At 38.6% G+C, this 24,283-nt stretch overlaps 1 protein-coding gene across 3 annotated transcripts in view; it reads left to right on the top strand.

Annotated features, from left to right (window-relative positions):
- Window positions 1–24,283, top strand: part of OSBPL1A (oxysterol binding protein like 1A) — a 207,322-nt gene that overhangs the window by 32,885 nt on the left and 150,154 nt on the right. For all 3 annotated transcript variants that reach the window (XM_045849885.1, XM_045849884.1, XM_045849886.1), the window contains 3 exons: window positions 12,984–13,095; window positions 18,389–18,474; window positions 19,571–19,715. In XM_045849885.1, coding sequence (XP_045705841.1) covers window positions 12,984–13,095; window positions 18,389–18,474; window positions 19,571–19,715 — 343 coding nt within the window. The remainder of the gene's footprint in view (window positions 1–12,983; window positions 13,096–18,388; window positions 18,475–19,570; window positions 19,716–24,283) is intronic.

The following is a 24,283-nucleotide window of genomic DNA, read 5'->3' as shown; positions in this document are numbered from 1 at the left end:
TGTGGTGTCCTTACCTAGTTTTGGGATTAAGGTAAATCTGGCCTCTTAGAAAGAGTTTTGGCGTCTTTCCTCTTCTTGAATTTTTTGGAATAGTTTGAGAACTATAGGTGTTGTTCTTTGAATGTTAGGTAAAATTTGCCTGTGAAGCCCAGATCTAGGACTTTTATGTGTTGGTAGTTTTTTTATTACTGTTTCAATTTTGCTAGTTGTTATCGGTCTAATTAGGTTTTCTGCTTCTTCCTGATTTAGTTTTAGAAGATTGTATGTTTCTAGAAATTTATCCATTTCGCCCAGGTTGTCCAATTTCTTGGCAAATAGATTTTCTTAGTAATTTCTTACAATCCTTTCTATTTCTGTGGTATCAGTTGTAACTTCTTCTCTTTCATTTCTGATTATATTTGTTTGGGTCCTCTCTCTTTTCATTTTGCTGTGTCTCTTTAATGGTTTGTCAGTTTTGTTTATCTTTTCAAAGTAACAGCTCCTGGATTCATTGATCATTTGAATTGGATTTTTAGTCTCTATGTCACTTAATTCTGCTCTGATCTTGATTATTTCTTTTTTTCTGCTGCTTTTGGCTTTGTTTGTTGTTATTCCTCTAGTTCTTGTAGGTGTAGAGTTAGGTTGTTTGTGATTTTTCAGTCTCTAGGTAGGCCTGTATTGTTATGAACTTCCCTCTCAGGACTGCCTTCACTTTGTTCCCTGGGTTTTTTGTTTGTTGTATATGTTCATTTTCATTTGTTTCCAGATACTTTTTTTATTTCTTCCTTGATATCATTTTTAACCTATTCATTATTTAATAACATTTACCCAGCCTCCATATATTTGAATATTTTTTAGTTTTTTTCCTTTGAGGTTGGTTGTTACTTTTAAGCCATTGTGATCCAAGAAGATGCTTCATATGATTTCAATTTCTTGAATTTGTTGAGCCTTGTTTTGTGTCCTACCATGTGGACTGTCTTGAGAATGATCAATGCGCATTCGAGAAGAATGTGTATTTTGCTTCTTTGGGGTCAAATGTTCTACACATATCAATTAAGTACATTTGATCTAGGATGTTAAGTTCTGCAGTATTTTTTAAAAAGATTTTAATTATTTATCTTTAGAGAGAGGGGGAAGGAGGGAGAGAAGAAGAGAAACATCAATATGTGGTTGCCTCTTGCTCACTCCCTACTGGTGACCTGGCCAGCAACCCAGGCATGTGCCCTGACTGAGAATCAAACCAGAGTCCCTTTGGTTTGCAGGCCGACATTCAATCCACTGAGCCACACCAGCCAGGGTGATTTTACCATATTTTTGTTGATTTTTTTGTTTGGAAGATCTATTCATTGTTGACAATGAGGTGTTAAAATCCCCTACATTGACTGTCTCTTAAAGTCCTTCAATATTTTCTTTATATATTTAGGTGCACTTATATTGGGTATATATATGTATACAAAAGTTATATCCTCTTGTTGGACTACTGCCTTAAGTATTATGTAGTGACTGTTCGTCTCTTGTTATGGCCTTTGTTTTGAAGTCTGTTTTGTCTGATATAAGTATTGCTACAGCAGATTTTTTTCATGTCCATTTGCATGGAATGTTTTTTACCATACCCTTATTTTCTGCCTGCGTATATCTTTTGTTCTGATGTGGGTCTCTTGTAGACTGCATATGTGCGGGTCATGTTTTCTTTTTCTTTTTTTTTTTTAATTTTTAAGAAGTATTTTACTTATTGTTACAGAGATGAAAAGGGAGGGAGAAAGAGAAGGAGGTGGGTTGTGTTTTCTTACCCATTCAGCTACATTGTGTCTTTTGGTTGGAGCATTTAAAACACTTATATTTAAGGTTACTATCAATAGGCACTTATTCATTGCCATTTTTTCTCTTTGTATCTGTGTTTCCCAGGTCCTCTCTCTATTTCTTCTTCTCCTCCTGCTCGCCTCCCCACCTTCCTCCTCATAGCAGTCCCTTTAGCACCTCTTGCAATACTGTCTTGGTGGAGGTGTGCTGTTTTAGCCTTCTTTTGTCTGGGAAGCTCTTTATTTTGCCTTCTGTTTTTAAGTGAGAGCCTTGCTGTTTAGAGTAGTCTTGGTTTCAGGTCCTTGCTTTTTATTACTTAGAATTTTTTGTACCAATCCCTTCTGCTTTGTAGTGTTTCTATTGAGAAATCAGCTGACAGTCTTATCAGAGCTCCTTTGTATGTTACTAGTTGTTTCTCTCTTGCTGCTTTTAAGATTCTCTCTTTGTCTTTAAATTTTGCCATTTTAATTGTAATGTGTTTAGGAGTAGGTTCATCTCTTTGGGTTCATTTTCACTGGTACCCTCTGTGCTTCCTGAACTTGCATGACTTTTACCCTCACTAGGTTAGGGAGGTTTTCTGTCATTATTTTTTCAAACAGGTATTCTATCCCTTGCTTCTTTCCTTCTCCTTCTGAAATCCCTATAATGCAAATATTGTTATGTTTCACATTGTTCCAAAGCTCCCTTAAACTATCCTTATTCCTTTTTAATCTTTTTCATTTTTTTTCTAACTGGGAGATTTTTTCTACTTTTTCTTTCAACTTGCTGATTTGATCATCTGCTTTGTCTAGCCTGTTTTTAATTCTATCTACTGTATTCTTCATTTCAGATACTTCATTCTTCGTTTCCAACTTGTTCTTATTCAAGGTTTCTATGTGCTTTGTCATGCCAATGTAGGTCCCATGATGTTCCTTGTAGTTCTAAGCTCCTTGAGCATCCTTATAACCATTACTTTGAACTCTATGTCTGATAAATTGCATGCCTTGATTTCACTTAGTTTTTTTTCTGAAGATTCCTCCTTTTCCTTCATTTAAGGGTTGTTTCTTTGTCTCCCCATTTTAGTTGTCTCTTTGTGTTTGTTTCTATGTATTAGATTGATCTACTTTGACTCTCTGTTTTATGGAGTAGCCTTGTATGTTAGGACACCTGTGGGACCCAGTGGTGCAGACTCCTTAATCTCCTGATCTGGATGCTGTAGGCATGGCCTTTGTGAGTTATGTGGACTCTCCTGTTGTATTTGGGTCCTGATTATTATTGGCCCATTTGTTGCTGGTAACTCCCCTCTGTCTCACTGGCAAGAGGCTCAACTCCCACCACATGTTGTACACTGTTGTATAGGTGTTGGCGGAAGAAAGCAAAACAACACAAAAAAATACCAAAGCAAGCAACCGCCCTTGATTACCACATTAATATCAACCACAGAGAGCAAGTAGATAGAGCTTCCACTTGCAGTTATCTTGGAACCCCAATAAATCAAATCTTACTCTCAAGGCTTTACATTGGGCCCAGTAGTGGTCCAGCTGTAGAATACAATCCATAGTCATGCATTAGGCCTGCAGCAGCCCCCCGCCTGCCTGCACCTGCATGTGCCCCTAAAGGTTATTTTATAGTCCCATAATTGGAAAATTTTTATATTTATCAAGAGTTGAATAAATTTATTACATTTTATACCTTTCATTATTCTAATGACTAGATTTAACTCATTTTTATATAAATTATCATAAATCAGCCCTTTAAATATGTGCTAAGTGTGTATGAATTAGGACATTTTACATCATTCCAGTATATTTGTTAATATGTTGATACTGGTGAACCAGATATGGAGCCTTATTAAAGCCAAGAATAAAGTACCTTTTACAGTGAGACAGTAAAAAGTAAAGGTAGTGGGTTAATTGCTATGCTGGACTTCTATGGAGTTTCAATAGTTTAATTGTCCTGACCATTAATAAGGTACTTGCTATTTTCCCTTTATAGCCTCACTTTTCCTTGTTTTCTGTGTACTTACATTCTTTGTCATCTCTTTCTTTGTGGCCGAAGTTACCCATTCTTGAAAGTGCAGCTCAAATGCCGTCTGCATAAATTCTTTCCTCGCTTCCTGAGTCTGGAAGGAAGCTATGTTTTTCTGGATTTCCCACGTGCATTATTGCACTTTCATTCACCTTCTTTGTATTATAGTGATTGTTAGATATGTCTTAATTCTACTACTAGATTGCAGTAATCTCGCTTTCAAGTAATTAACACCTTTCATTTGCTGTATTATCCACTAGTAACCCCAAGTCTTACTGCCCCTCTCTGTCATCACCTAGAAAAAATCAGTTTATCTACCTCTGCTTGATTCTTTACATATTTAACCACTTCTACTGTCTTCTTCAACTCTGAGCATGAGACTGTGCTAAGCTGGGCCTTAGTTTGATTTTTAACATCAGCATATATTATGTTATTTCTTGTATTAGAATATAAAATGTAGCTGAAGTTAAATGGTTAATTACATAGGAAACACTAAAATTTTATATGCTCAATATCCAAGCATGAATGAATTTTGCAAAAAGTTTCTAATTATACTCATGAAAGGAATTAAATTCTTATTTTGATGTAATCTTTTACCATGAAGATAAATTATCTTATGATAATAAGCTTCTGTGATTTAATAAATAGAATGATAAGTTGAACAGGGATTTGGTTTATTATAGAGCATTTTAAATTCTTGTCCTTTGGAATATATAAAATACAGTGCCCATAATTTTATGAGGGGCCACTAGGCTTTTCTTGGTACATTAGCGACCCCTAGTGTTCGATAATAAAAATTAATGTACCAGAATTTCAAGGTGTATTTAGCAGCTGTTCCTTATTTTTCAAATGCAGTTCAAATTGTGATGTTTCTACATCTTTCATAATCAATTTAAAGTGGGGATACAATAAGTATGGTAAACAATTGGATCATAGTAGTGATCTTTGGTTTAACTTACTATTTTCTAACAGCTGGGAATACATTTAAAACAAGTGCTTTCTGTATCCTGTTGTTCAGGAATTGTGTCTCTCTCACCTCACATATACAAGATACATATAATCCTAGGGTTCATATAAGCTTATCTATTTTGTTTCCTAGGATACCATTTCTCATGTTTATGTATTAAATACCATGTGTCAGGCACTGTCCAAACAATTTGTCACATTTCCCTTAATGGAAAATGACAACCCTGAAATATAGGTATAGAAAAATCTTTCCTGTAGGTTGGGCTTTCCAGTATGCTGAGGTGGAGATCAGTGTACAATAGGTGTGTCAGAGTGCTACGAGATCACGCCTGGGAGCTGGGGGAGGAAGCAGGAGTGGGCAGAGGCTGGAGTCAAGCTGTAATGTGTTTTCAAGAAATGCCTCCAGGAGGAGCTTTGCAGAAGAGATGACCCTTTAAAGCTAGCCGGATTTGGGGTGAGAGGGCTTGACCCCTGGGATGGTCTGTCAGTGGATTCAGGCTGCCCATAGGGGGTGACCTTACACGAAGCAGCCTCTCCTTATCGGTGGACATTATCTAAAGTGGCTGACAGTGAAAGGCTGCTTCCCAGGCTCTCCCAGCATTTGGGGTAGGAAATCCTTGGTTCCTCAAAGGGGACCTGCATGGTGCATTACAGCTTTCGCTATAGGCCACCATTTATTCCATTCAGCTTCACTTCTTCATATATTCTGGGAGCAGCTCCTTCAGGGATCCAGTGGGCCTCTCCCCTGGGAGAAACTTAGCAGAGGAAAATTGGTGGGACAGACTATAGTCCCAGTCCCCATAGTTGGTCTTGGGTTAGGGAGGTCATACCTGAACCATCTTCTCTCTCCTCTACTATCCATTCTAGATTCCTCCTCCCCTTGGCTAGCACATGTGGTCTGCGTGGCTTACCTGGTGGTGTGGCTCAGGCCCTCATCCCTGGAGGTCTAAGCCCTTAGTTACCCTGCCCTTCCTAGGCTGGGCTTGCTGCATTTGTCCACTTACTGTCAAAATAGGACAAGGGGATACCAAGAGATACTTAAGTGTATCATGTGTATGCCAAACATAGTCCTCCACATCCCCATTGTGATTAGACCTACTTTCTTCTGATGTTCAAGTTCAGTTACTCTGCCGAGATGGTGACTTTTCTTGCCTGCTGGTTCTTTGACACATGTGCCCAGTGTTCAGGCAGCCTTTTTCATCTCCTGCCAAATGGATCAGAGTCTTATCCTAAGTTGTGGAATAGGCTGCCCCAGAACCTGAAGAGGCCAGCCAAGCATTGCGCCTCCCTGTGTATATTTTGGGAAGTGCACAATGGAATATAATTGGTTCTTTACCTTGGAGGCTGTGTCCTAGCATTACCCAGACTACTGACTCCCTGAAAATGTACTGACCTGCTGTAGCTCCTGAATTTTTCCTCATGTTTATCTCGCACCCTCTGGACCACATGTTTCTTACCAAGGCTTTCAACATTCTAGCTCATTTGGTTCTGTTAATACGTGATGTCATTGATAGAATGGACCAATGTGATGTTCTGTAGGTCATCCAAATGGCTCTGAGGCAAAACTGTAAATGTGTTTTGTTGTTCATGTGAGTGCAAACTATCATTGATCTTTTTTTCCTAATAGGGATAGAAAAGAAATATGTCTGCCAGGTTGGCTACTGTGTACAGTGTATACTTAGGTAGTATTTTCCTGCTCTAGCAAAGATGCCACGTTTAGCAGAGTGGCTGTAATTGGGGCTATTTGGTTGAGTGTGTGGAAATCTGCTGTCATCTTCCACATTCCATGTGGTTTCTGCAGAGTCAGACAGTAAATTAAATGGAAATATGACAAGGACTGCCACCCCTGCATTCTTAGGTTTTGAAGGGTGGCATTATTTTCTGCCAATCCTCCCCATGGGGCATTTTGATTTATTTTGACAAGGGAGTTAGGAGAGCAGTTTTACAGCCTTCTATTTAGCTCTAATATTATAGACTAAGGAAGCAACATAAGAGTTTGCCAACAACTCAATATGTCTATTCCAATTATACATTCAGGGACTGGGGGAATGACCACTGAATGTGCCTGTGGACCCAGTGTGTGCACCATGAGCCAGACCTGGGCCAAGGTTTCCTTTATTATTTCTCCCCCCTGCATGCCCCCTTTTTAACAGAGGGGCTGGATAACACTTAGGGTCTCTCGGCATCAGTATCAACTCAGACCTTATATCTAACAATTGGTTAGATGTTTGGGTATCTCTCTTTCCCCAGTATAGGCTACTTGAGTGAATGGTCTCTGGTCCCTTTGGGGATGGTCTAGGACATTCATGATGGGGTACACTTGCTTTGCTGTTGCAGAATCTTTCCTTCCATGTTCTGGCCTCTCCTTCGGTAATAGTTCTAAGTCCAAAGTTGACTCAGGTCCAGGAACTGGACATGGCATCATGACTTTTATTGGGGTGGTTTGTCTCCAGCTTCTGACCATTCATTGATCTCTTCTGATGGTACCAACTGAGTTGTACTTGGATGGTTTCTAGCAGCATGGACAAAGCGATGGCCCCCATCATAGATGTCAAAATGCCAGAAACGCCATTGCAGATAGTAGAAGAAGGTTCTAAAAAGCAGGCGTGCTGAATTGGGTGCACGGGCAGTATGTAAGATCGTACCAGATGATTTTGTGTCACAGAGGGCCCAGGATGCGCTGTTCACCAAAGCAGGAAGAAACGGCTGGTGAAAAAGGCACCAGCATCACCAAGGAACTTGTTGATGATTGTCCCCTGAGGTCTAGTGTTGCCAGTAGGAAAATGCCATTGCAGACCTACAGCAATGTGGGGGACATGTCAGAGGGCCCTGAAACACTGGCTGGAAGTAGCACGCAAATGTTAGAAGCCAGGTGGATGCAATTAGAGTAATGAGCGTCAAGCACTGATCTGCAGAGAGTTATGGAAATGGTTAGCAGAACACAGCATTCCTAGGGGCAAATACATGGGCAGATGATAGCCGATATTGCTTTCTTCATCTTTTTCTTCCCCCTTTTTATTAGATTGAGAAACCACTGCCTCATATAAGTTCTTCAATAACTTATTGTATTTTTCCACAGCCAATGGAGCTCAGTTCTGTTTCTTCTTCATTTCCCACTTCCCTACTCATCCCCCTCCTTTTTTCCTTTTGGTATTTGGCTAATTTCTATTGGTCTGTTTTCAAGTTCACCGATGCTTTCCTCAGCAGTGCTCTGAAGTCTACTGATGAGATCATCGAAGGCATTCTTTATCTCTGTTACTATGGGGTTTTTTCTAGCATTCTTCTTTGACTCTGTCTTACAGTTTCCACTTCTCCATCTCCCCATTTATGTTGTCCACCTTTCCCACTATCCTTTTTACCATAATAATCATAGCTATTTGAAATTCTCTGATTATTTCAACATCTGGGTCATTTCTATCTCATTCTGTAGATCAGTTTGTTGACAGTGGGCTGTTTTTCCTGCTTCTTGTGTGTCTGGTAATCTTTTATGTTAAACACTGCAAGACCGTAGACACGGAGGTGTATAGTACTGGGGCCTGGAAATGGCCACCTCTTAGTGTGGGAGGTTGGATCACTCTAGTCTGGAGTAGAGCTGAGCTTGGGTTTTGTTGTTGTTTTGGTGCCGTCAGTATAACACTGGCTTCAGATTCCTTCCTTCTAGATCCAGCTTTGCTTCCGCATAAGGCACAGGCTGGTTTGCTGGAGGGTTTTTCTTGATGTTCCTCCTTCCCCCTCATCTTTAGGCCTTTGTTATGTGCCTTGTGCCTCAGAGTTTCTCTCCACGCTTTTGCTTCTCCCCATTCATAATCTGATATTACTTGTTTGTAGTACTTGCTGGTCTCAGGGTGGGAATAGAGGACAGGCGGAGTTCTCTGTTGTCCTGGTCCAGCTTTTACCTTAGACAGACCTTGTGTCCCTGTATAAGGGACAGGGGCCCAGGGGTCCATGAAATGGTTCTTGGTCTGGGATCTTCTCTTAATAGCAGGAGACCTTGAATGGGCCCCTGCTTATTTCCAGTCCCTCTGCTTAGCTGAGAGAATCTTCACTATGCCCTGTGGATGAAAGGCTTTGCTGCTCTTTCCATAGTGGTGTCATTCCCTAGGGCAGAAAGGCTCAAAGGCCATTCCCGTCCTCCAGGCCTGCACCTGTGGTCACCCCAGCTAACCCAGGTCATTGTGTTAGCTCCAGGGGGAGGTCACTGGAGAAGAGCCTGCAAGTGATTCAGGTAACTATGGCTCTCAGAGGTTCTGTATTGTCATACTAGTCAACTTCTAGGCTATACAATGTGTTTAAAATTTTACCTGCTTATTTGGCAGGCCCAGTCTTTTTTTTCTTTCAATTTTATTGACTTTTATTGAGATATAGTTGATAAACAATGCTATATCAGTTTAAGGTACACAGCATAATAACTTGACTTACATATATTGTGAAGTGTTTAATACAATAATCCTTCATGTGGATCGATCTCATATAGCTACCAAAAAAAAAAAAGGGGGGGGGGAAGGACTTTCTTTTTAAAAATGTTGTACTTTATCCTCACCCACGGACATTATTTCATTGCTTTTAGGGAGGGAGGAAGGGAGAGAGGGAAACTGATGTGAGAGGGAAGCATCGATTGTTTGTCTCCTGTGAGAGAGGATCCATGGTGTGGATCCTCCACATGCTGGACCGGGGGATCATATGCTGCCTGGACCAGGGATCCTACGCTCCCCAGACCAGGGATCAAACACACAACTCAGGCATGTGCCCTGACTGGGAATCAGACCAGCAAGCTTTGGGTTATGGATGATGCCCCAACTAATTGAACCACACTGGCCAGAGCAAAAGATTTTTTTTTTTTTTTGAGAACTTTTAAGACTTACTCTTGGCAATTTTCAAATTTACCTTAGAGTAGTATTAACTATAGCCATCATGTTGTACATTACAGCCCTAGTACTTATTTCTAACTGGAAGTCTGTACCTTTTGACTAGCTTCACCTAATTCTCCCAGCCTCTGGTAACCACAGGTCTGGTCTCTTATTCTATGAGTTTGGGTTTTCTGGTTTTTTGTTTGTTTGTTTGTTTGTTGTTTGTTTTGGATTCCACATATAAGTGAGATCATAGAGTATTTCTTCCTGTCTGTCTTATTTCACTTGGCATAATGCGCTGGAAGTCTATCCATGTTGTTGCAAATGGCAGGATTTCCTTACGTTTTTTATGGCTGGGGAGTAGTCACTAGTGTGTGCGTGTACATGCTTGTATGTGTGTGTGTGTCACATTTCCTTTATCTCTTTGTTCATTGATAGACACTACAGTTGTTCCCATGCCTTGGCAGTTGTGAATAATGCTGCAGTGAACCTGGGGATGCAGAAATCTTTTAGTGTTTTTGTTTGGATTATATAAATGGAATTATTGGATCATGTAGTAGTTGTGTTGTATTTTTAATTTTTTGCGGAAACTCCTACTGTTTTGCGTGGAGCCTGTACCAAATTATAATCCCACCAGCAGTGCACAAGGGTTCTTTTTTCTTCACATTCTCATCAGCATTTATTATGGGGGTTGTTTTTTTTTTGTTTTTTTCTTTCTTTCTTTTTTTTTTTTTTTTGGTGATAGTTGTTAGACTATTGTGGTTTTGACTTGCATCTCCCTAATGATTAATGATTTTGAATACCTTTCATGTACCTCTTGGCCATTTGAATACCTTCTTTGGAAAACTGTCTATTAGGTTCTTTGCTCATTTTTAAAAATTGGATTTTTTGTTTTCTGCTATTTAGTTGTATGAGTTTTTGTATATGTTGGATATTAACTCCTTACCAGACACATGTTTTGCAGATATTTCCCCCTTTCTCTGGACTGTTTTTTCATCCTCTTCATGGTGCCCTTTAATGTACAGAGTTTTTAATTATGATGTAGTCCAGTTTATTTTTTTTCTTTGCTTTTGGTATCCTAAGAAATCACTGCTAAATTTAATGTTATGAATCTTTCTTCCTATGTTCTCTTGTAATATTTTTATTGTTTTAGGTCTTACATTTAAGTCTTTTATCCATTGTAGGGTTTTTATTTTTTTATATGGTATAAGGTGTGGGTTTAGCTTATTTTTTTTTTCATTTGAGTATCCAGTTTTCCTGGCAACACCTGTTGAAAAGACTATCCTTTCTTTTTTGAATAGTCTTGGCAGCCTTGTCAAAATCATTTGATCCTTTATGAGAGAGTTTGTTTCTGACCTCTCTATTTCATTCCTCTGGTCTGCGTGTCTGTTTTATGCCAGTATCACACTGTTTTGAATACTGTAGCTTTGAGGTAAGTTTTGAAATCAGGAAGTTGAGATCTCTAGCTTTGTTCCTCTTTTTCAATACTGTTTTGGTTATTCCAGGTCCCTTGAGATTACATATGAATTTTAGGATGAGATTATCTACTTCTCGGGGGAAAAAGAAAGTCATTGGTATTTGGTAGGTATTGTTCACATCTTAATATTAAGTTTTTCCATCTGTGAACACTAGACATCTTCCCATTTATTTATGTTTCATTGAATTTTTTTTAGCTATGTTTGTAATTTTAGTGTACTAATCTTTTGCCTCCGTGGTTAGGTGTATTCCTAAGCATTTTATTCTTTTTGGTACTTTCATAAATGGAGTTATTTTTTTAAATTTTCTTTTCTGATTAGTTCATCTTTATCTTTGCCCATTTTAAATTGGGAAATTTCTCTCTTTATTGCCGAGTTGTAAAAAGTTTTTTTACATATTCTGGATACACTTTTCTTAATCAGATATATGATTATAAGTATTTTCTGTCATTCTGTGGATTCTACTTTCTTTACTAATATGAACCCTTTACCTAAAGTATGAAAACACTTCTTCCAAAATGTTACCTTTAGAATGGTAGGAAATGCTAAGATATTTTATAAGAATACACTTTATTAAAATATTAGACTTCTTAACCATTTCTTTATTCATAAACTGTGGGGAATAATATCGAGCCATGAGAAACCTGCATGTAGACCTCATGTAACCCCTGGAATACATGCTGGATGACGGGGAGGGGTGTGGCATAGGCAACTGTGTCATGTAGCTGAAATTGTTTCAGAACGCCTCAAACTCAAGCACAGGAAAAACGATTAGAAAAAAATACACCAAAATGATTATAGTGACCATTCAATAACAAGAACAATGGTATTTTGTTTTCTTCCTTGTGTCTGTGTGTTTTAGGTTGTATTTAAACATTTTTACTACAGTTTTTAAAAAGAATACAGAAAATTTAATGAGCCAAAGGAAAACTGAAACTCATGGGAAAGTATAAGGTGTAATGACATGTGATGTCACTTCATATATGTCATGGCACCATCATCCTAGAAGTTAGAATAGCACTGTCTGTCATCCTGCCTTAGTGTTGGACTAACGAGCATGTGTTAGCAGCACCCTCCCCGGTGTCGCTCATCCTGGGAAACCGAACATCGGGTCTCTAGTACTCTCCTGCAGCTGGCCTGCATTTTGCTCCATTTCTGCTGTCTTGTTAAGTTGTGTGACTAAACTGCACCAGCGGCACTAGTCTGCTGTATAGTATTACCAATATATTTGAAATTTCTAGGACAGTTAACCACTTGGGGTAAATATGAGTTATGTTGCATTTTCCCATCATTTAATATTGACTTTAGGAGATCATTTGCCTAATTGTAAATCACTGTTTCAGTAATATTGACTTAGAAGATCATTTGCTTTATTGTAAACTACTACTTAAATAGTGGCATATCCTATCAGTCTATATCACTTTAGAAAATAATGTTCTATTTTTTTAAAACATCAAAATTAATTTTAAAAAATCTGCATCTGTTGGGGAAATTATTTTTTCAACAGGCTTTGGAAGAATAACATTAAATGAATGTACTATCTGCTAAGATTTAAATGCTATCTTTGTTAACATACATTAGTTTGATCACATGAGTCAATTTGGTTATATAAACAGATAATTTACTTAAAACTCAATTATAGAATTTTTACATTGTCTTTTGTTAATTGTGGATTGGCAATTGTTTAGGCAATCACCGGTTATTATTATAATTAGTTGAATTATAATATTCAATTTATTGTAGTTACTTAACTATTCACTTACTATAGACAAAAATGGTATGTTATAAAAGTTCCTGCATCGTACTTTTGCTATTGTAGAAACTCAGTAGTGATTAGTAATTTGTGAAAGGGCTATAATACAATAAAGCCTTAGTTTAATAATAGCTAAATATAATTTCTCTCTTTTAGGAGTTGGTAATGCTTCTTTTAGAATACAATGCTGATCCTACCGTTGTCAATGGTAGTGGACAGAGAGCAAAAGAAGTCACTCATGACAAAGAAATTAGAAGCATGCTGGAAGGTAAGTATTATGGATCTTACCATAAATAGCATTTACTTCCGTTACAGTCAAGGTTCAGAATATAAGTAGAAATGCTTCTAACCTGCCGAAATGGATGGCACCGAGCTTATGCTCTAAAGATAATGTAATTTGAGAGTCACTGCTTAGCCACAAAGCTATTTATATGAAAGTTTCCTCAAAGCTTTCAGACTCTTAACTTGATATGACATCATGGCAAGTTTTAATAATCTGTGTGTCAAATGTCCAACAGAATTAAAAGTAGAGAATTAGAGACATGGAGCATAGCTGACAGGATGCGGAATAATGATGGTGGAGGAGCGCAGAAGCTCAGGACAGAGAAGCTGTGAAGAGGCATAGCTGTGCGGAGTCATTTCATACTGGGGAAGGCAGCTGTGGCCATTTCCGTTAGCCAGTTTCTAGTGACTTCTTGATGGGTCAACTTCATGGTTATGAATTTCAAAGATTAAATTGCACTGAAGACATGAGTCTGCGGTAACTAAGAGGAATTTCTCTAATAATTCTAGATCAAATATTTTGATGCATTGGGAAGCCTTCATGCATTAGGATTATCATCTGAATGGCCAGGGCTTTGCTGTAATTACTTTTTGATAGTATCTCTATGGTGGGGAAGAAAAGGGTTCTTAATTACTACTGTAAGATACTAAATTAGAGTTGTAGTTTCACACACATCTGTGTTTCTTTCTGTGGCAATCAGAGAAGGGCAAGAAAATATTGTATCTTTAAGGTCATTGATTTCTTCGTTATTAGTATTTTAAGCTACGTAAAAACCAAGATCTTGCTTTTTATTACTTTCCGGTTGGCCTTGAGAACTAAAATCTCACTTGTTCTGTAGTTACGAAACATCTGCTTGTCAGGCATCTTTAGATCCATGTCTGAGCATGCTCTTGTGTTTACCGTGGCTCATTTTCAGTGGGCAAATTGACACATAACAGCTTCTACAAGACTCTGTATTATGTGATTTGGGGGAGAGGAAGCATGCTAGATGTGAACCCTGCCCTTTAATGAATTGTGGTCTGATTGGGAGGATAAGTTAATGCTTTTGATCCTGTTCTGTCCTGTAATCGTAACAAGCTGAGAACCCAGACATGAGGTTCTTCCGACAGACTGGAATGCTAGTTTAGCCTATAGGTTGTCATTTACTGTGGCCGGTCGTGCAACATGTTCTAAGACCTCCCCAGGGCTTAGTTGACCTCTGGGCACTTTGACTTATCAGCAAATACGCTTCTAGTCTGGAAAATAGAAGTAGAGCTTAATCAAGTGGTCCTGCTGATGAGATCACCCTAGCCAGATATGTATCAGTCATGGGTCTTGAGTTGCGTGGGTCAGATTGCAGGAGCACATCTGCAGCACTCCCGGCCCATAGGTAGACCAGAAACCATGTCATAGAGCAGTGCACGCAGAGACAGGAAATATTTCACCCCAGAAACACACACTTCGGTAGACACAACACAGTCATACTTGAGTGTCTGAAGAGCTGTTTGGAGGAGGGTAGTCTTCTTTGTGGCAGACCAGGGCCGGTGATGCCAGGGAGGCGGCCTTTGGGTCCAATATGCTGTAATAATGGCTTGCCTTGCCTTGAAAGACTTCATGAGAGTTTTCATGGTTGGAGGGGTGTGTTTTGCCATGTATAATGTGCCCCCATGTTTTTGGCCCAGATTTCCAGGAAAAAAATCTGTTGTTTTAATTTTTTAGTTCAATTTAAAAAGTTTAACAAAACTGATTATTGTATTACAAGGTATAATTTTGCATACAGATATTGCCATTACTTTCTAGAGTTATATTTCTAGCGTGTAAGCATAAACAAAAGAATTAAAAACAGATAGATATGGAATTAGTACTACCAGTGTATAATGCGTATCCTTATTTTTCCCCTCAAAAATTTGGGCAAAACACACAATATACACGGCAGAACTGGTATTTGGGAGAGGGTAGATTACCACTTGGCAGGCATCAGAGAGAAATGCCTTCTTCTATGTATAACTTGGCTTTCTTTTCATTTTGAGAAATTTCCAACCTGTGGGAAATTTAAGAATACAGTGAACATCCTTCACTTAGATTCACCAATTATTAACATTTTGCCACATCTGGCTTATCCTTTTATATATTATTTAATATTGTTTATTTCCTTTTAATTTCTTTTGCTGAAATGGGAGTAATTTGCAGACATAGTGATACTCTAGTAATACTTTAGCCCTAAATGTGTCAGTATTTATCTCAAGAAAGTGATGTTTTCTCCCACAATTACAATATAGTGTGATCAATTTCAGGGAATTTAGTATTAATATAATGCTATTATATAATATACAATTTATAGTCAGATTTTTCCAGTTGTCCAAATAATGTCCTTTGCAGAGTTCTTTCCCATCAATCCAGGATCCAGTCCAGAATCCCACATTGCATTTTAATTTTCACATCACTCTAGTCTCCTTTTATCTGGATCAATTCCTTAGACTTTGTCTTTTATGATCTTGACCTTTTTGAAAATCAAGGCAATTGTAGAATTGTTTGTAGTTTGGGTTTTATTCTTTTCATATAATTAAGTTCAGGATATGCATTTTTGGCAGGAATATTACATAGGCGAGGTTGTGGCCTTTACAAGTGTATCACATAGGCAGTATGTGATGTCCTTTTGTTCCATCACTGGTACAGTTAGCTTCGATCCCTTGGTGATCCACTGTAAAGGTACCCTGCCCCTTCTGTAATAAATAATCTGTGGGGGAAAACAAATTGAGACCATGTGTGTATCCTGGGTACCAATAAACTTTTAATCACTGGTTTTAGCATTTATTGATAATTCTTGCCTGAATCATTTACTACAATAGAGACAGCTCATGGTTATTTGCTCATCAGTGAAGAACATTTGCCCAGTTCTCACCTGCATTTCAAGTGCACTACCATTGTGTGTGTGTGTGTGTGTGTGTGTGTATGAGTCTCGTCAGGATGGAGTTAGACCATGACTTCTGTGATTCCCACTAACTCTGGATTCTAGTTGAAAAGAAAGGTAAAAAGTTTATAATTTAAATTTAAAATTTATAGAGCAAATGATTTTTAGATGGAATATTTGCTTTAAAGAATATTCAGGTGTAAAATGTATAAGTAAAAGTGTACCTCTTTAATGTACAGATCACTGTTTTCACAAATGGAACACACCCATGTAAACTGCACTCACCTCATGGAACAGCCCAGCGCTCTGGAAGCCTCACCTCCCCGAAGTGGAATATTTGTTTTTTATTGACTCAGTCAACAGTCCCGCTGCAGTGCCCTGAATGACAGAGTACAAGAAATGAGCAGGAACACAGGACAGAAACATTTGTAGGGTTTCAACTCCACATCTCTATTTTTCTTCACTTATGAGCTGAGACAATCTAGAAGGAAACAGTAGGGTGCCTCTTACCTCCCTTCCCTAAAGTCTGAACCAACATTTTAAAACACTATTTGATTATTCAGTAAATATATATTGGCCAAATATGCATCATGCCAGACTGTCATAAATGCCTCAAATCCACAGAAGAGTAAGAACAGGTACCTGACCTGCAGAGGGACTGAGGGGACAAGTGACGGCTGGGGAAATACACACAGTGGTGGAGGCATGTGCAGGAGGACAGAGCCGTGATTGTTCTCAGGGAGCCCACAGTCCAGGAGCCATCGAACCAGTGAGAAGAAAGATTGAAGAGCTGGAACCCCCCAGCAAGAGAAGGTGTTCCCAGCCTGTGTAGAGACTCGGCTACCTTCCTCTGATGTAGAGGGGGCGTGATCTGGGTGTGGAAATAATAAAAACATGAGAATAGAGAAGATGATGGTATATAGTAATGTTAGTAATTTCTTAAGTCGAAGCTAAACTAGTTCCAGCTACTTCCGTTCTGTACTCAGGAGATGTGTTCCCAGTGGTGGAGATGCTGTGGCACGCATGGCATCTCGTGTGACAGTCAGCATGTAGTAGTTACTAACTCTTAACAAATATTCTGAGAAACCTTTTATAGTTGCCCTTTCAGCATTTGCACAGGACATTGTACACATTTTATTTATTTTTAAAGATTTTGTTTATTTTTAGAAGGCAAGGCGGGGGAGAGAAATATCAACGTGCGAGAGAAACATCGATTGGTTGCCTCTTGCACGTTCCCAGCCGAGGACCCAGCCTGCAAACCAGGCATGTGCCATCATGACCTGGAATGGCACCAGTTTGTGGGATGATGCCCGGCCCACTGAGCCACTGAGCAGGGCGACATTGTACATATTTTAAGTGGGATTACTAAGCCTTTCTATGAAATTTCTTCTTTTCTGTACATCAAAGCAATTCAAATCTAGCAAAAGTGACCCCTTATTACATATTACAGTCTCTTAAATCAGATTGCCAATTGCTCTCATTCCATGCAAGAATGACTTGGGAAGCAGCATTAGGATACTGACAAGGGCATAGACTCTGGAACCAGCCTGCCCAAGTTCAAACCTTAGCTCTTCTACTTCTTGGCTGTGTGACTATGGTTAAGTTCCTTAAACTCTTGGTGCCTCAATAAGTGCTGTAGTATTTGTTAAAGAAATAACTTTGTATTATGTAGAAGGATAAATCTAAATGCATTTACATTGTTTGTACATTTTCCTACTAGTGCTATTTCTTATTATTATTGGGTTGGCCAAAAAGTTCTTTTGTTTTTTTTCCATAAGATGACTCTACTAGCACTTAGTTGTCTTTAACTTCATTCAAAACAATTTTGTCAGATTGTAATGTGACAGCTGTTATACCATTTTCAGCATATTGTGCTTTATTATTTGAGATGCAAAAAAAAGATATGAGGGAGATAGTTGACATACTCAAAATATCCAAATCAATAAAGTTATTGGTGAAAATGAAAAATGTCTTTTATTTTATGGAAAAAAATCATACGACTCTTTTGCCAACCCAGTACTTTTAACATTCTAAGGTTCTATAAGTTTGAACCCCTCTCCCCACTTATCCGTCTTTCCAAGGCAGATAGGTAATACTATTTCAGCATAGAAAAATCATTCATAATTAATTGTGGTAGGTATTGTAGTGAGTAATATACCTAAAGACCTCTGAATTGAAAACAGATTCATTTGAAACTAAAAGCAGGTGAAATCTGAATTCAAAGTGGAAATCAATGAGAATAACAAGTCTAACTGCATTGGAATTGCAGTTCAAAATATTGTTGCCTTTCTCACCAGGGTCGCTTTGTTCTTCACACATCTTTGTAATGAATTTGCTAATAGGAGCCTGACTAGAAGTAGAGTAACATATATATCTTTCCTTTTGCAGCTGTAGAAAGAACTCAACAAAGAAAACTTGAGGAATTACTTTTAGCAGCAGCAAGAGAAGGCAAAACAGCAGAACTCATAGCTCTGGTAAAAAAAAAAAAAGCATGATTTCTTTTCTTTACCCTTAAGGAAAATTTTTATTATTAACTTTATAATTCAGTACAATTGTGGGACCAAAATACTCAAGACCATAATAATAGGGCAAAAGTCTTTAAATATCTAAAAACACTTCGCACGGTAATAGTTTACTCAGGCTGCATTTTAAATGTTGATGTTTTTCTCTGAATTTCTGATATGCATCTACACCCCCTACTGAAAACTGATGGAGTAAGAATTTGATTCTTCCAGGCAAGTACTTAATGTAAGGACAGTTTAAAAGTGAGGCCTAGTGTATAGGATCCTATAAAGGCATAAGGTTTTGTACCTTGGATGTGTGATTTTTGAAAGGTATGCTCTATTTCTAGAAAGTAATACACAAAGGGCACTATTTTGGAATGTTTATATCATATTAGAACAGACAGAAAGCTTTACCCATTTTCTTTCTTCTTAAGAGACCTACTTTCCAGTTTCCATTTCCCGCATAGTCTCATTAAACATGAAACTCTAAATTGGCTCCAAATTCACTACTGAAGGATTAACATTTGCTTTCAAGTTATTTCAGCTCATTTGAAAGGCCTCTTTGGTTTCCAAACATAGGACCTAAAACATATTTTAACTTTGTGAAATGGAGACTATATAAAGAAGTGAGCTGGGAACAAAAAACTCAATTGAACTTCAACATTTACACATTTAACATTTATGGTTTTAACTCTTCTCAGTGACCCTCCGGTCGACTGAGTCATAATTTGCTGTCACCGTGCAAATTGCAAGACTGGCAGAAACAAACCATTGTAGTGGCATCTTAATGTGGGTGGGCTGGCACTGCTGTAGTGTGTGGTGTCTGTTGTCGGGGGAGCATGGGACCTGAGTTTTCATGGCATCTTGAGGACAAGCATGGGGAATGACATGCATTGGCTGGTTTAGTGAGTAATAAGTCGCTGACGGTCCCAGTGCCAAGGAGCCTGCTCTGTGTCAGGCTCTGTGGTTTGGGGGTTCACCTCAACGTTGTTATACCTGCATGTGTTTTATGGGAGAAAGTCTGTCTTTGATGTATAATTCTGCATTGCATTTCTTTAATTGTTAGCTCAACAGACCCAGTCCTCCTGATGTTAACTGTTCGGATCAGTTAGGAAATACACCCTTGCATTGTGCAGCCTACCGGGCTCATAAGCAGTGTGCCTTAAAGCTTCTAAAAAGTGGAGCAGACCCTAATCTGAAGAACAAAAATGGTAAGTATGTTGGTAAAAGCCACTGTTGGTCATTTTGAAGCTGCACAAAGAAATCACTACCATATAAAATTAAGTGTTTTGTTTTAGTGTCCAGCCTTTGTTAAACTGTATGGTTCTTACTTCATTTTGAAGTCAACACACTCACACAGAGGGGAAAAAATACCTTACTAATTTACTTCCCAGTTAAGACTTAAATGTTTAATAATGCCTACCTCATAGGAAGCACTAATGAAGACTAAGATAGATTTCCCCTCTTAAGGGAAGGATAAGTACAGTTGAGTCTCTTCATTTGCACTAGTTACATTCTGTCTGAACACTAAACAAGTGAATAGCGAACCATTGTGCCTAGGGTAGTACAGACTCAGGTTCCTGCAAGCCACTGGTCACAATATTTTTGTCTGCTCAATAGTATATAACCTTGTTTTATGTGTTTCTGTCTAAAAGCTCCTTATTTTTCTATATTATCAATTCACTGCCAATATAAAGGAAAATTCATATTTTCTTTCATTTTACTTTTCATAGCCTTCATTTCTTCCTCTATTTTGCGACCATACTCAACCATTTCTGTGAGCATCCTGATTACCACAGTGAGCTCACTGCCCACAGTACCTGCTCATACTTGAACAGAGTTTATCTAATACATACATGTTTTCCATAAGGCACGTCATAACCTTCTTGTGCTTAGGAACACTGGACAATACTCCAGCACCATGCTTGCCAGCTAGTTTCAACAGCAAAATCACCGACAAAAAGCCATATAAAAGATGTGGCACTAGGTGGCCCCTGATGAGCACTCTTGTTTACAGTTTGAGAACTGAAGTAAGAAGACAGGGATCACCTTTTTTGCCTCAGCGGGGAACATGTGCATCAGAAGAGTCAAGTTTTTACTACTCTGGACATGCCTGTGAATGACTGAGAAATTGCTAAGAGTATTAATTTTGGGATTACAAAAGATTTTAGTAATAGGTGTATTTGCAAGTGTGGAATCTACCAATAAAGAATATCACCTGTACCTACATGACAGTTTTTCATGCATGAATTGGGTTATCAGAACAGAAGCTCCAAAAGGTGTCTCGGGTATTCAAAGGGAGATCACTCCATTAGGGCTCATATGCAGCACTTATTAGAGTGCTTCCCTCTGCCGATCACCAGCCTGGGTTAGGACTTGTTAGTGGTACCGCAGGACCCTGGGCTCACCTCTATCGTACTCCATGGTAATTGTTGGCGTATGTATCTGTCTTCCATTAGACCAGCCTCTTAAGGGCAGGGCTAGTGTTTCACTGTTTGACCCAGCACCTAGAGTAACCTACAGCACATGGTAACCTTCAACATGTCACACGTTTGTTGGGTAATTAGAAACAGCTTTACAAGGAACAGGTATTTGATATAGTCAGATGTTGGAATGTTTCAAGTTGTCCCATCAGTTTATAAGCCTGTGCTAATTTTTTTTTTTTAATTCTTGTTTTTTCATTCTGTTCCAGTTGAATGTTTATTGCTTCCTTCTGGTCCAAACCATTGATTTGAGTCCTGGTTTCCTTCCCTTCACTGTTGGTTTCCTGTATATTTTCCTTTATTTTACTTTTCATAGCCTTCACTTCTTCCTCTATTTTGCGACCATACTCAACCATTTCTGTGAGCATCCTGATTACCAGTGTTTTGAACTCTGAATCTGATAGGTTGTCTATCTCATCATCACTTAGTTCTAGTTTTGGAGCTTTGATATGTTCTTTCATTTGGGCCATGTTTCTTTGTCTTGGTGCACCAGTCTGGATGAATGTTTCTTCTGTAAATCTTTGGTTGTTGGACTTACATACAGTTTGATTTTTCTGGCAGTTCTGGTAGTTTTTTGTTTTTAAATTTTTTGTTCTTTTTTTTTTGGTTGTATGAGGAGGCAAAGTGTATCTACCTAGGCCTCCATCTTGGCCAGAAGTCTATTTTCATTCCTATTTTAGAGCATTTTTAAATTGCAAAAGTAATGTTTACTTACAGTTGAAGTGAGAAAAATGAATGCACCAAAAAATTGTAATCACCTATAACCTAAATATCCAAAGATTTAGTTTTAGTTCTTAATTTTGTAAAATCTAGTAGAGTAGATTTTTTAAAAAATGGATTCTTTCCAGAGCTGCTTCTATTAATTTCTCACTTCTTTTTTAAATTGAGGTATAATCAACATACATTAGATTAGTTTCAGTTGTACAACCTAATAATTTGATATTTCTATGTACTGCAAAATGATTACCATGATAAGTCTAATTAATCTGTCACCACACAGTTACATTGTTTTTCTTGTGATGAGAAATTTTAAGATTTATTATCTTAATGACTTTCATATATACACTACGGTATTAGTAACTGTAGTCTCCATGCTATACATTACTCACCAGGACTTACTTACTTTATAACTGGAAGATTGTTTTGACGCGGTTCACCTATTTTGCCCACCCCTCCCTGCTCCCTGCCTCTGGCAAGGAGCAAGAAAAGATGGCATCCATCTTTTCTTTGTTAGATTTTGTTTAAAAGTTTGAAATAATAGATACCAACTTAAGAGTATAAACGAAAGAAAGGTCATATATTACTAAGATAAGAATACAGAGGTATCTCATGGTATTCCAAGGCAGGAAATGCTGTTAGGCATCAGAAGGGGTGGAATGAGGAACCAGGAAGCAGTTCGGAACCAAGAAGGTGCCACTCACTGTGTGTGTAGCATGCTCTCGTTCTGACGTGGTCTGTCATTTTGGTCCTTCAGCAGGTCAGCTGTGTGTGACTTTCAGCGTGCATGATAGGACATGGCTTCCCTGTAACTCTGTAGACCAGGATCTCCTAACCTCTGTTTTAAATTTCAGTGGGAGAGAATCTGATGGTATCTGCTTGTGTCAGGTGTCTGCCTCTGGTGCAGCCAGGTGGGGTAATGGGGGCAGGACCCCATGGCACACTCGTGGCTGCTCGGGTCTTTCCTTGGGGGGTGTGCTCAGAGAATGGTGGAAGGGAGTGGTCTGCTGAACACCTTAGAAAGTGTCTACACTCACTTTAGTTTATGTCTTATAAATAGAGTTGACACATTAAAATCCTGCTTTTTATCAAGCATCCACAGTTTTTCCATATGGTCCCTGGAAACACAGTCTTTATGGCTTGTCTTCTGGCTAGTAGTAGTTCACACGGATGTAATGTAATCTTTGCCCCAAAACTCTAGTGATAAGGACAACACCTATTTTTTTATTTTCCTATGACTACATTTTCTTAGTCTTTTTTAAAAATGTATTTTATTGATTATACTATTACAGTTGTCCCATTACCCCCTTCATTCCCCTCCACCCTGCACACCCTCTCCCACCCACATTCCACCCCCCTTTAGTTCATGTCCATGTGTCATAAGTTTTTTAGCTTCTACATTTCCCATACTACTCTTGCTCTCCCCCTGTCTATTTTCTACCTACCATCTATGCTACTTACTCTCTGTACCTTATCCCCCTCTCTCCTCCTCCCACTCCCCTGTTGCTAACCCTCCATGTGATCTCCATTTCTGTGGTTCTGTTTCTGTTCTAGTTGTTCACTTAGTTTGTTTTTGTTTTTGTTTTAGGTGTAGTTGTTAATAATTGTGAGTTTGCTTTCATTTTACTATACATGTTTTTTCTTCTTTTTCTTAGATAAGTCCCTTTAATGTTTCATACAGTAAGAGCTTGGTGATGATGAACTCCTTTAACTTGACCTTATCTGAGAAACACTTTACCCTTTCATTCTAAATGAAAGCTTTGCTGGATAGAGTAATCTTGGATGTAGGTCCTTGCCTTTCATGACTTGGAATACTTCTTTCCAGCCTTTTCTTGCCTGCAAGGTCTCTTTTGAGAAACCAGCTGATAGTCTGATGGGAACTTCTTTGTAGGTAACTGTCTCCTTTTCTTTTGCTGCTTCTCGGATTCTCTCCATTTTAATCTTGGGTAATGTAATTATGATATGCCTTGGTGTGTTACTCCTTGGGTTGAACTTCTTTGGGCCTCTCTGAGCTTCCTAGACTTCCTGGAAGTCTTTATTATTTGTCCAGATAACTTTTCCATTTCTTGCTCTTCCTTTTCCCCTTCTGGTACCCCATAATTTGGATGTTGGAAAGTTTAAAGATGTCCTGGAGGTTCCTGAGCCTCTCTTCATTTTTTCTGAATTCTTGTTTCTTCATTCTTTTCTGTTTGGTTGTTTCTTTTTTCCTTCTGGTCCATTCCATTGATTTTAGTCCCAGTTTCCTTCCCATCACTATTGGTTCCCTGTTCATTTTCTTTCATTTCACTTAGTGTAGTCCTCATTTGTTCATCTAATTTGCGACCAAATTCAGCCAGTTCTGTGGGCATCTTGATCACCAGTGCTTTGAACTGTGCATCTGATAGGTTGGCTATCTCTTGGTCGCTTAGTCGTATTTGCTGTGGAGCTTTAATCTGTTCTTCCGTTTGCACCATTTTTTTTTTGTCTTGCCTTGCCTGTCATGTATGAGGGGGCGAAGCCTTAGGTGTTCACCGGGGCAGGACAACCCAGTTGTTGGGTTGTGATGCTCTATGTGGGGAAGGGATCCGAGAGGGAACGAT

Source organism: Phyllostomus hastatus, unplaced genomic scaffold (genome assembly GCF_019186645.2).
Source record: "Phyllostomus hastatus isolate PE091 unplaced genomic scaffold, TTU_PhHast_1.1 phas_contig_80, whole genome shotgun sequence".
In the NCBI taxonomy this organism is placed as follows: domain Eukaryota; kingdom Metazoa; phylum Chordata; class Mammalia; order Chiroptera; family Phyllostomidae; genus Phyllostomus; species Phyllostomus hastatus.
This window is presented reverse-complemented; position numbering and strand designations above follow the sequence as displayed.